Source organism: Rattus norvegicus, chromosome 16, assembly GCF_021556685.1.
Source record: "Rattus norvegicus strain SHRSP/BbbUtx chromosome 16, alternate assembly SHRSP_T2T, whole genome shotgun sequence".
NCBI lineage: Eukaryota > Metazoa > Chordata > Mammalia > Rodentia > Muridae > Rattus > Rattus norvegicus.
In genome coordinates this window covers 6,363,265-6,375,835 of record NC_141549.1, presented here as the reverse complement: position 1 = coordinate 6,375,835, position 12,571 = coordinate 6,363,265, and the positions used below count along the sequence as shown (strand labels likewise).

At 39.2% G+C, this 12,571-nt stretch overlaps 1 protein-coding gene across 50 annotated transcripts in view; it reads right to left on the bottom strand.

Annotated features, from left to right (window-relative positions):
* Window positions 1-12,571, bottom strand: part of Pbrm1 (polybromo 1) — a 99,684-nt gene that overhangs the window by 26,244 nt on the left and 60,869 nt on the right. For all 50 annotated transcript variants that reach the window (XM_087588114.1, XM_087588121.1, XM_087588129.1 and 47 more), the window contains 4 exon segments: window positions 7,050-7,235; window positions 5,616-5,773; window positions 4,799-5,062; window positions 1,985-2,130 (listed from right to left, as the gene is read on the bottom strand). In XM_087588114.1, coding sequence (XP_087444240.1) covers window positions 1,985-2,130; window positions 4,799-5,062; window positions 5,616-5,773; window positions 7,050-7,235 — 754 coding nt within the window.

Sequence of the window (12,571 nt, the reverse complement as noted above, 5' to 3'; positions counted from 1 at the left end):
GTGCTCTAACCACTAAGCCATCTCTCCAGACCCCTTAAATATAGCAGCTTCTAGCATTTAGAGGAATTTCATGGATTCTCCTCTCCCTTTAAGACACCTTTCAGAGAAGACACTCTGAAAAAGTGAAGAGGACATTTGGCCCCTCTGGGGAAAAGAGCGTTAACATGTATCAAGGAATGTAACTAGGTGTGTCGTTTTATTTAAATTCCAGGTTTCCTCCCTGAGATGTTCAGATGAAAGCAAGTAAACAGTCGTTACTTGGCTGGGTGAAGCCCTCCGAACAGAGGGTCACGGAGCTCTGTACAACACCCAGCACCAAACACTTTTCCGTCGGGATGCTGTAATGTCCTATTTATCAACCTAAAGTCAGAAGTACTGTCCCACATTTTCAGGGCTCCAGACTAAAGTAACATCTTCATTTCAGTGAGTAACCTTCTGACTTCCTGAACCAACTTACAGGAGCCATCCTTACAGGCTCTGCCCTTGCACCCCATATTGTCTTTACTGAGAATGCTGTTAGCTGATCTTCTAAATACTTGTGTGTGTAACTAGCCACATTTCAGAGGCCATCCTTGCTCCCCATATTGTCTTTACTGAGAATGCTATTAGCTGATCTTCTAAATACTTGTGTGTGTAACTAGCCACATTTCAGAGGCCATCCTTGCTCCCCATATTGTCTTTACTGAGAATGCTATTAGCTGATCTTCTAAATACTTGTGTGTGTAACTAGCCACACTTCAGAGGCCATCCTTGCTCCCCATATTGTCTTTACTGAGAATGCTATTAGCTGATCTTCTAAATACTTGTGTGTGTAACTAGCCACATTTCAGAGGCCATCCTTGCTCCCCATATTGTCTTTACTGAGAATGCTATTAGCTGATCTTCTAAATACTTGTGTGTGTAACTAGCCACACTTCAGAGGCCATCCTTGCTCCCCATATTGTCTTTACTGAGAATGCTATTAGCTGATCTTCTAAATACTTGTGTGTGTACCCAGCCACATTTCAGAGGCCACATTCTATCCTGGCTTATTGCAACAGCCTCCTCCTGGGCCCTTTACAGTCTCTCTTAAAGGAGGAAGCAGAGCTGTCCTATTAAATCAGAAGTCAAATGTTACTTCTCTGCCTGAAACAATGACAAAGATACCTTTTACTCTACACAAGTTCAAGTGTTCACATGGTCTCTGAAGCCTTCCATGATTTGCATATTGTCCATTACTCATCTCCCACCTTTTACAGGCTTCACTCTGTTGGCAGTAAACTGCAGGTTTAAGAGTGATGTACTTTGGGGGCTGGAGAGATGGCTCAGAGGTTAAGAGCACTTACTGCTCTACCAGGGGTCCTAAGTTCAATTCCCAGCAACCACATGGTGACTCACGACCATCAGTAATGGGATCCGATGCCCTCTTCTGGTGTGTCTGAGGACAGCTATAGTGTACTCATAAATAAAATAAGTAAGAAATCCTTTAAAAAAAAAAAGCGATGTACTTATCTCTCAGGCCTTTATACTGGCTATTAATTCTGCTGGGAATGCTTTCCCTGATATTCACAATTCTTACATTTCTTCACGTTAATCTAACTGCCAGATTCTTTGTGAAATCGAATTCGAACCATTCTCTCTGAGCACCTTACAAGCTCTAATCTCAAGAGTGTGTATCAGGATCTAAGCTACAACTCTATTCAAGATGCACGCTGTCTATTTCCTCATTTGAGTAAAGCTCTGTTGAAGTCAGATCATCTTTCAGTCTTGAGTGTCTGTTTTGGTACAGGTTCTAGTCTGGAGCCCTTGCTCTTCCTGCCTTAGCTTTGCAATTGCTGGGGTTATACACGTGTGCACTCTTCTACTTGCCACAGGAGGAAGAGCAGGAGAAATGTGGTGTGAGGAAGCCTGAGAAATTGCCAGGGGAGGGATTTCTGTCTTTATTCTATGCATGTGGAATACTAAGTCTCAAATCTTAGACCCAACCTCATCTTCCCTAATTCACCTGCCCACACGAGGGCGGACCAAGCCGTGGGATTTGATGAAGACACAATCGCCAACCTTCAGCCACATGTCATTGTAACGAAGCTGCTCAAAGTAGTGGCAACCTGGCTCACCATTGGACATCTCCACAGGAACATCTTCTTTTTCCTGTGGAGAGGAACTGGTTAATAAAGGCAGAAAACTAGCAAGAAGCATAACAACAATAAGTAAATTTTCAAGAAAGTTGAGAAACCAAACATTAAATTGTTGAAATCAAACTTATAATCAGGTATTGTATTCATTTCAAATTTATAATTTTCATAAAATGTTACTCTAAGAAATTTTTATTACCCCTCATTCTCATTCCTATGGAACTGATCTTTTCAGAAAAAAGAACTGAAAAGAACTTATTAGCATTCATTTCAAAGTGGACAAATTCACAAAACATTCCTACAGTATAAGGAACAAATTCTTTATGTCTCTCTTTACTGTGTTTAACTTTACAGAATTTCTTCCTTTCCTTTGTGGTAATAGGGATAGAACCTAGGAGTCTGTATGTGCTAGGCAAGTAATGATATCTCAAACCCTTTATTTGTTCTTGAAACTGGGTCTTACTAAATTGGCCTTGAATGCATTCTATAGTTCAAGCAGGTCCTGAGCTTTTCTTTCTCTGGCTTCAATCTTCTAAAACCCTGAGCTCATAAACATGTGCCACCAGGACCAGCTTCTTCCTAATACTATCTGTATACGAATTAAGCTTATTCGGTCTCTTCTAATGGCATAGCTCATCTGTATACGAATTAAGCTTACTCGGTCTCTTCTAATGGCATAGCTCATTTACTGCTCCTTTCTGATCCCCAGGATTCAGAAATATAACAAGTTGGCTTTTAACTTGCTGCTTTTGTGATACCGAGTCTGTCTGTAGTTGATTCTAATTGGATTCTCTCTCCAGTGAGACCCCAGGAAAAGCTACTTTAGCTCAACAGGAGAGAGTGTGAGGCCTGGTTCCTCACAGCACGGCAGCACTCAGCAAACTCATCTCCAGACTAACTAGGAAAGAGAGCGGGAGAGCAGACAGAGGAGTGAGAATGGGAGAGCAGACAGAGGAGTGAGAACGGGAGAGCAGACAGAGGAGTGCCTGCCTGAAGCTTTCTACTCACAGATCAGTTCTGCATCCCTAGCAGGGTGAACGAGCACAGGCTAGAGGCAGAAAGGAGGAATCCAGGATACAAGTCTTCCTCTAGATCTGTTCCCAAAGGGCACAATGTTCTCCTACACTGGTTTCTTACCTCCTACCCTGAGAGGAAGGAAGGCTCAACACTAGCTTGTTACCTTCTCCTGGTCTCTTATACTGCCTTCATTTGTCAATGTTAACAACTGGGGGGTTTTCCAATTTTATTATTTTTAGTAATTCCATCATGGCAAGAAAATATAGCTCCACGATATAAACATGATGCATTCTGGGTTGGACTAAATTAATCTGTCACCTACTAGCTGCAGGTGATGTAGAGCAAATGACCTGGTTTGTGGTGGGCCCCTCAGATGGGGTTGTTGGAAAGTACAGTGATATAGAGATGTTAGTTTAAAAAAAAAAAATCAACCTAATAATTGAATGAAATATAATGTTTATTTTGAATAATCCTTGCCTTTCTAAGGGGAACATTTTCTTCCTCATGTTTTAAAATGGCTTGATCTCAATTGTAAAAATACCATTTCCTCAGCTACCTTTTTGATCCCAGCACTCAGGAGGTAGAGGCAGGCAGATCTCTGTGAGTTCAAGGCCAGCCTGGTCTATACAGTAAGGTCCAGACAGCCAAGGCTACACAGATAAACTGTCTTGAAAAACCAAACCAAACCAAACCAAACCAGACCAAACCATTTCCTGGATTTTTGTATTGATATTCATCCTTGAGATCAGGGCAGTCTTCTGTTGACTTCTGTAGTGTGTGGAATATAAATATAGTTTGCTTGGGCTTTATACAATGAACTAAGAAGGGTTTTTGTTTCCACACTATCAAATAGTTTAAACAGCATTTTTTTTTTGGGACAGAGTTTCTCTGGGTAGTCCTGGCTGTCCTAGAACTTGCAGTGTAGACCAGGCTGGCCCTAAGCTCAGATCTAGCTGCCTCTGATGCCTGGATTAAAGGCATGTGCCACCATGCAGTTTTTAATTATAGCAACCACATGAACAGTTAAAAAGAATTTACTTACTCGGTCCTCACTGGACCACCTCACTGATCTCCTAGATTTACGTTATGTTTATGAGTATTTTGCCTGCATGTATGTATGTGCACCAACTGTCTGCCTGGTGCCTGCAAAAGTCAGATGCCTTGGAATTAGAATTAGAGGTAAGCTCCATGTGGGTGCTGGGATCAAATCTGGGGCCTCTGGAAGAGCAGCCAGTGCTGCTAAGACATTTCTCTATCCTCCATCCTCAGTTTACTTTTTAAGATTTATTCATTTATTATATATAAGTACACTGTAGCTGTCTTCAGACACACCAGAAGAGGGCATCGGATCTCTTTACAGATGGTTGTGAGCCACCATGTGGTTGCTGGGAATTGAACTCATGACCTCTGGAAGAGCAGTCAGGTGCTCTTAACTGCTGAGCCATCTCTCCAGCCTCAGTTTACTTTTAAATACTACTTTAAATTAACTTTTTTCTTCTTTTTCTTTTCCCTTATGTTCTTCCACTTTGACCAAGGTTTTATACCCTCAATCTTGTTTTTCTTTTTTGTTTGTTTGTTTTTGTTTTGAATTTGAATACATCAATTCACTTTCTGGAATAGATATTTTAAGGTTAAAATTCTTGTGTAGGTGGCTACTACTCATGTACCTTTTCCAAGTTAAAGCTGTCTTCAGCCCGATTGTCATCTGAGTTGTCTGTACTCTTCTCCTCATCCCCTTTGTCTGCATTTGCAAATACAGAGGCCACTCGGACCACAGGCAAGGGCACGTCCCGAGGGACGAACCTAACTGAACTGATGGGCATGGTCCACAGTTTAATCTTCTTAAAAGACTTGGTTTTGGCAGAATACCTTGATTCACAGACAAAAACATCCTCATCGCGGAAGGTTTCTGGACATAATTTAAAGTATTCCTGGGATGGGAAGAATAATACAAATAAGTAAATTTTTTGAAAATTAACTCAAAAATAAAAAAACCCAAATGTTAATCAATCTAACATTGAACTATAAAAACTTCCCGACAATAAAAAGTAAATGGCCAGATAAGTAGGTATCTCCTTGGCTATGTTCCCTTTAATTATAAGTTTTATTTACTTAGTCAACTGCCCTTTGAAAATATATTACTTTCATATAGTTAAAATGTCTTAAAGCTCTGTACAGGTCTCATATGCATATATGACAGATAATGCATTTTATTATCTAGAAGCAAGACTGGAATTTGGTAATGATTACCTTTCAGAAAATATCATCCTTGGAAATTAGCCCAGTAACATAAAAATGTTAATACTATTTGTATATAGATAAACTGAACACAGCAAATGGTCTCTAAGTATATTCATGTTAATTTCTTATATATAGACACAGAATAAAGAGTTTGAAGTACTTTCTAATATTGTAAATACAGATTTTTATATTTTTAAATTGTATTTCCAGGGAATGATATCGTTGAATCAATGAGTTTCTTACCTTGACAAACATGACCACACATTTGCCTAGAATTTTACTAACAGGGACTTTATTGTAATAGTCACTCTTAAAAACTTCTTTTTCTAGAAATTTTCGTGTAGCCAAATGGAATGTTTCATTTGGCCGATAGAACCAACAGCCGTATAGCCATTTTTCACCTCAAAAACAAAGAAAGGAAAAAAAATTATTAACAGAAACCACATATTCTTTGCAAAACTAGGAAGTATTTTATCAAGCCATTATGCCAAGGCTGGTTTTAGATGAAAATTTCTTAATAGAATTATTTTAGAGGAAATAATATTTTAAAACAAAGAAGCACAAAGAGGCCTAAAAAACCTCATTTCACCCTTCAGAGACATGCAACAGAGGAGGAGGTGAGAAGGGCTGCTCTGTGCTTCACTGAGCATGCAAGGAAAGGGAAGGACATTTTTAGCAAAAAGGTGACAGAATCCAAAAGCATTCACCTGACTGGCAGCTTAAAGAACTAGACTGCCTGCATTACACTCGTACTTCTTGTTGGCTTCATTCTTAACGCCTCAGAGGCAACTTTCTTCTTACATTTCTTTTAGATTTCTGTTGAGACAGGTTCACTGTAGCCTAGACTGGCCTCAAGCTCATTCTCCTGCCTCACCGTCTTGAGTTTTGGGATGGCAGGCATATGCCGCCAAACCAGCTTACAGGCATTTCTAAAGGAAGGCTTCTGGCAATAAATTCTAAGCTCAGTTACACATTTGTGACATTCACTGGAGAAAATCTGCTAGAAAAGAACACGAGTCTTGCTCTTCTGATCTCTGCCATCCTACACAGAGCTTGGCTCTAAGTAAATTACAGAATAAATTACTGCATAAGTGACTCTTCCCACCCATTAAGAAGTTACATTTCTGACTCAATCGTGACAGTGCCCAAAACTGCAAGATCCCACGTTTGCATATGGTTAGGTGGTTAATTATATTTATTGACACATTGAACATTAAATTTATTGATGTAATTATTGTTGAAAGGCTTAAATAGGAGTTAAAAAATTTTCTTCTTGATGATCAAGGAAAAAGAATTTAAACAAATGTACATGTGGGGCTGGAGAGATGGCTCAGTGGTTAAGAGCACTGACTGCTCTTCCAGAGGTCCTGAGTTCAATTCCTAGCAACCACACGGTGGCTCACAGCCATCTGTAATGGGATCCTATGTGACAGTGTACTCATATAAAATAAGTAATTCTTTAAAAAACAAAAAATGCCTGCACGTATGTGTATCATGTGTGTGCCATGTGAGGGCATCAGAGCGCCTGGAACTAGAGTTAGGGGTGGTCGTGAGCCATGACGTAGGGACTGAGAACTGCAGCCAGGTCCTTGGCAAGAGAACGTGCAAGAGCGGCACGTTCTCTTAGCCACTGAGCCATCTTTCTAGCACCTGTCCTTCAGTGCAAATCAAACTTACCAGCTGAATCTTCCCATAGTCTCTCAATACAGACTATATGTGGTTGTAGATTGGCCTCTGCAGGTTCAACATAGACATAATCTCCGACGTGATACATACTATTCTTAAAGCTGCAGTCCTGGCTGTATGTCCGATGTAAGCCTGAGAGGCCTGTAGTACCTGAGGAATCCTCACTTTTTTCAGCTTCTTGTATTTAAAAAAATAAGTAAAATAAAAGACACTCAGTAAAAGATTTCGGTTGTCAGAAAAACATTGAAACAACATATCCCAGATGTTATTTTTGTTAAAAACCACTTTTTAATGGTTCAAATACAAACTATCTGCAAATAGTACAGACTATTACCTTTCTTTCTTTCTTTCTTTCTTTCTTTCTTTTTTTTTTTTGGTTCTTTTTTCGGAGCTGGGGACTGAATCCAGGGCCTTGCGCTTGCTAGGCAAGCGCTCTACCACTGAGCTAAATCCCCAACCCGACTATTACCTTTCTAAAAGTCAAACACACTTGATATTAATATACAAATGATGTACAAATAAAACACCCTCTGAAGAGAGAAGGTCCTTGTAAGCTGAACTAAAATCCCTAGACTTGTTCCCCAAGACCCATTCTACCATAGCCCCCTCGACTAACCACCCGCCCCTGAGTTACACTCCTGTCCCCAGTTCTGGCCGCCTCCGGCTGCTCAGGTGCAGGCCACACCACTCAGAACAGAAACCCTCTGCTGCACCAAAGGCCAAGCGAGTAGCCAGAAGTCAATCCCCCAACCAGAGACTCCCTAGTGATTCAGAGATCAAGAAAGTCACCAGAAATGAAGGCCACAGAGCTCAAAACACCAGAGAGCAAACAGAAACCAAGGAAGAATACACTTATCCAACAAAAACAAACTCAGAAACCAGCACCTCAACCTATCGCCATCCAAAACCCAGATGCCTGACCACCGGTGTAAGAACACAATGAGAGCCAGGGCAGCAGTCAGCAGCAGAGCCCAGCTCTCCCAGCACAGCAGGCACTGAACACTCCCATGCAGCTGAAGCACAGGAAAGTGACCTTAAAACCAACTTTAGGAAGATGACAGAAAAACTGAGGAGAAAACAACAAATTGGAAGAATAAGTCTCGTAGAGAATGCCAAGAAAACAGCAAACAGGTAAAGGAAACCGTTCAAGACCTTAACATTGAAATTAGAAGCAATAAAGAAAACACAACCTAAGGGAATTTTGGAGATAGAAAATCTAAGTAAGCAAACAGAAACTACAGAAGAAAGATCAGTGATAGAAGTTAGGAGATGGAAAACCGAAGATACAATAGAAGATATTCATCAGATAAGAAAGCATTAAGTCCAAAGAGATCCTGACACAAAGTGTGGAGGATACTGTGGAAAGTCCAAGCCTGAGGATAATAGGAAGAAAAGGAAGAGACTCCCAGCTCAAAGGCCGAGAAGATATTCTCAACAAAGTCGAGGAAGACTTCCCTATTCTAAACAAAGAGATGCCCATAAATACACAAGAAGCTTACAGAACACCAAGTAAGTTGGACCAGAAAAGGGAAGTCTCCCCTGTACCCTCTGCCACATAATAATCAAAACACTAGATACATAGAAGAAAGAATATTAAAAGCTGCAAGGGGAAAAAGCCAAATAACATATAAACGCAGACCTATTAAAATTACACGATTTCTGCATACAGATTCTAAAAGCCAGAAGAACTTGGGCAAATGTTTTACAGACTCTAAAAGAACACAGATGCCAAACCATACTCATATTCCCAGGAAAACTTTCAATTACCAACAATAGAGAAAACAAGATACTTCATGACAAAACCAAATTTAAACAGTATCCATCTACAAATCCAACCCTACAGAAGATACTAGAAGGAAAACTCCAACCCAAGGAAGTTAACTACACCCAAGAAAACATGAGAAATAAATAATTCCATACCAGTAAAACCAGAAGGGAAATACACACATCAACTCTGCCCCTCCCCAACCAACAAAATAGCAGGAATTATCAACCACAGGTTGTTAATATCTTTCAACATCAATGCTCTCAATTCTCCAATAGAGACATAGACTAACAGAATGGATACAAAACACATTCTTCTGCTATGTACAAGAAATACACCTCAACATCCAAGCTAGGCATTGCCTCAGCGTATAAAACGCTAGAAAAAGATTTTCCAAGCTAATAGATCAAAGAAGCAAGCAGGTATAGCCATTCAAATATCTAACAAAATTGGCTTCCAACCAAAATTGATCAGAGAGATGGGGAAGGATACTTCATACTCATCAAAGAAAAAAATTCACCAAGATGATGTTTCAATTCTGAATATCTATGCCCTAAATGCAAGGGCATCCGCATGTGTTAAAGAAACATTATTAAAGCTTAAACCACACATTGAACCCCACACATTCATAGTGGGAGACTTCAACTCTCACTCTCACCAATGGGCAGGTTATCCAGACAGAAACTAAACAGAGAAAAAAAAAAACCCAAAAACAAAACCACACACACATACACGCACATACCCCCCCCCACACACACACAAACTAACAGACTTATGACTCAAATGGACCTAACAGACATCTACAGAACGTTTCACCCAAACACTGAAGAACCTTCTCAGTACCGCCTGAACCCTTCACAGTCAGCCATAAACTCAGTCACAAAGCAGTTCCCAACAGATACAAAGGAAAATCAAAATAATCCTCTCTATCTTATCAGATCACCATGGATTAAAGCTGGACTTTAACAGAAAGCCTACAAACTCATGTAAACTGAGCAACTCTACAAAATGACCACTGGGTCTAGGAGGAACTACAGAAAGAAATTAAAGACTTCCTAGAATTCCATGACAATAAGTGCACAACATACCCAAACCTAAGGGACACAACAAGAAGCATTGCTGAGAGGAGATCTCATAGTGCTAAGTGCCTTCACAGAGATAATCAGCTCCCACACCAGTGACTTAACAGCACACCTGAATGCTCCAAAACAGAAGAAGTAAATACACCCAAGAGAAGCAGATGACAAGAAATAATCAAACTCGGGGTTGAAATCAATAAAATGGGAACAAAGAGAACAATATAAAGAATTAACAAAACAAAGAGCTGGTTCTTTGGAAAATAAGATTGACAAATCCTTATCCAAATCAACAAAAAGGCAGAGAGAGAGAGAGAGAGAGAGAGAGAGAGAATGAATGAGAATGAATAAATATGAGAACATACAAATTAATAAAATAAGAAATGGGACTGGGGCTGGAGAGATGGCTCAGTGGTTAAGAGCACTGACGGCTCTTCCAGAGGTCCTGAGTTCAATTCCCAGCAACCACATGGTGGCTCACAACCATCTGTAATGGGGTCTGATGCCATCTTCTGGTGTGTCTTAGGAGAGCTACAGTGTATAAAATAAATAAATAAATAAATCTTAAAACAAAGAATTGTAAAAAAAAAAAAAAAAAGAAATGGGACTGGAGAGATGGCTCAGCAGTCAAGAGCACCGACTGCTCTTCCTGAGGTCCTGAGTTCAATTCCCAGCAACCACATGGTGGCTCACAACCATCTGTAATGGGGTCTGATGCCATCTTCTGGTGTGTCTTAGGAGAGCTACAGTGTATAAAATAAATAAATAAATAAATCTTAAAACAAAGAATTGTAAAAAAAAAAAAAAAAAAAAAAAAAAAAAAAAAAAAAAAAAAAAAAGAAATGGGACTGGAGAGATGGCTCAGCAGTCAAGAGCACCGACTGCTCTTCCTGAGGTCCTGAGTTCAATTCCCAGCAACCACATGGTGGCTCACAACCATCTGTAAAGGGATCTGATGCCCTCTTCTGGTGTGTCTGAAGACAGCTACAGGGTACTCATGCATAAAATAAATGAATAAATTAAAAAAAATAAATGAAAAAGGGGACATAATGACATACTAAGCAAATCCAAAGAATCGTTAGGTTTTATTTTAAAAACGTATATTCCACAAAATTGGAAAATCTAAAAGAAATGGACAATTTTCTCAAAAGATACCACTTATCAAAGTTAAATCAAGATCAGATAACAATTTAGATAGGCCTATAACCCCTAAAAAATAGAAGTAGTCATTAAAAGTCTCCCAACCAAAACAAAAACAAAAAAAAACAACAAAAAAAACAAAAAACAAACAAACAAACAAAAAAACCACCAACAAAAAAATCCCACAGGGACAGATGTGCTTTTTTTTTCCTGGTAGAGCACAAAACTCTACCAGACCATCAAAGAAGAGCTAATACCAATACTCCTCAAACTATTCCACAAAACAAACAGGAGGAACACTGCCAAATTCATTTTATGAGGTTATGGTGTATCCGATGCCTAAACCATATAAAGACTGAACAACAACAACAACAACAACAACAGAATTTCAGATTAATTTCCCTCATGAACACTGAACACATCAAAATTATCATCCACCATGATCGAGTAGGCTTCATCCCAGGGATGCTAGGATGGTTCAAGAAATGAAAATCTGTCAATGTAATCACCATATAAACAAACAGAAAGAAAAAAAAAATCACGCCATCTCATTAGATGCTGAAAAAGCTTTTGACAAAACCCAATACTCCTTTATGATAAAAGTCTTTGAGAGAGATCAGGGATATGAGGCACATACCTACACATAATAAAACCAATATACAGCAAACCAATAGACAACATTAAATGAAATGGAGAAAAACTTGAAGCAATCTCACTAAAATCAGGGACTAGACAAGGCTGCCCACTCTCTCTATGTCTATTCAATATAGTACTTGAAGTTTTAGGCAGAGCAATAAAACAACTTAAGGAGATCAAGGGATACAAATTGGAAAGAAGTCAAAGTATCACTATTTGCAGATGATATGATAGTATACTTAAGTGACCCCAAAAATTCTACCAGGGAACTTCTACAGCTGATAGCCACCTTCAGCAAAGTGGCTGGATACAAGACTAACTAAAGAAACAGTAGTCCTCCTACATACAAATGATAAACAGGCTGAGAAAGAAATCCTTCACAATAGCCATAAATAATATACAATATCTTGGTGTGACTCTAACCAAGCAAGTAAAAGACATGCATGACAAAAACTTCAGTCTCTCAAGAAAGATATTTAAAAAGATCTCAGAAGATGGAAAGACTTCCCATGCTCATGGATCAGTAGGATTAATGTAGTGAAAACGGCTATATTATTACCAAAAGCAGTCTGAAGAGTCAACACAATCTCAATCAAAATTCCAACACAATTCTTTACAGAACTTAAAAAAATACTCAACTTCATATGAAAAAACAAAAAGCCTAAGTTAGCTAAAATAATCCTGTATACTCAAAGACCTTCTGAAGGTAACACTGTCCTAGATCTCAGACTGTACTACAGAGCAATAGAAATGGAAATCGCATGGAAAAACGAACAGGTTAATCAATGGAATTGAATCCAAGACCTGGAAGGAAGTCCACACACCTATGAACACCTGATTTTTTATAAAGAAGATAGAAATGTATAATGGAAAAGAGAAAGCATCTTCAATAAATG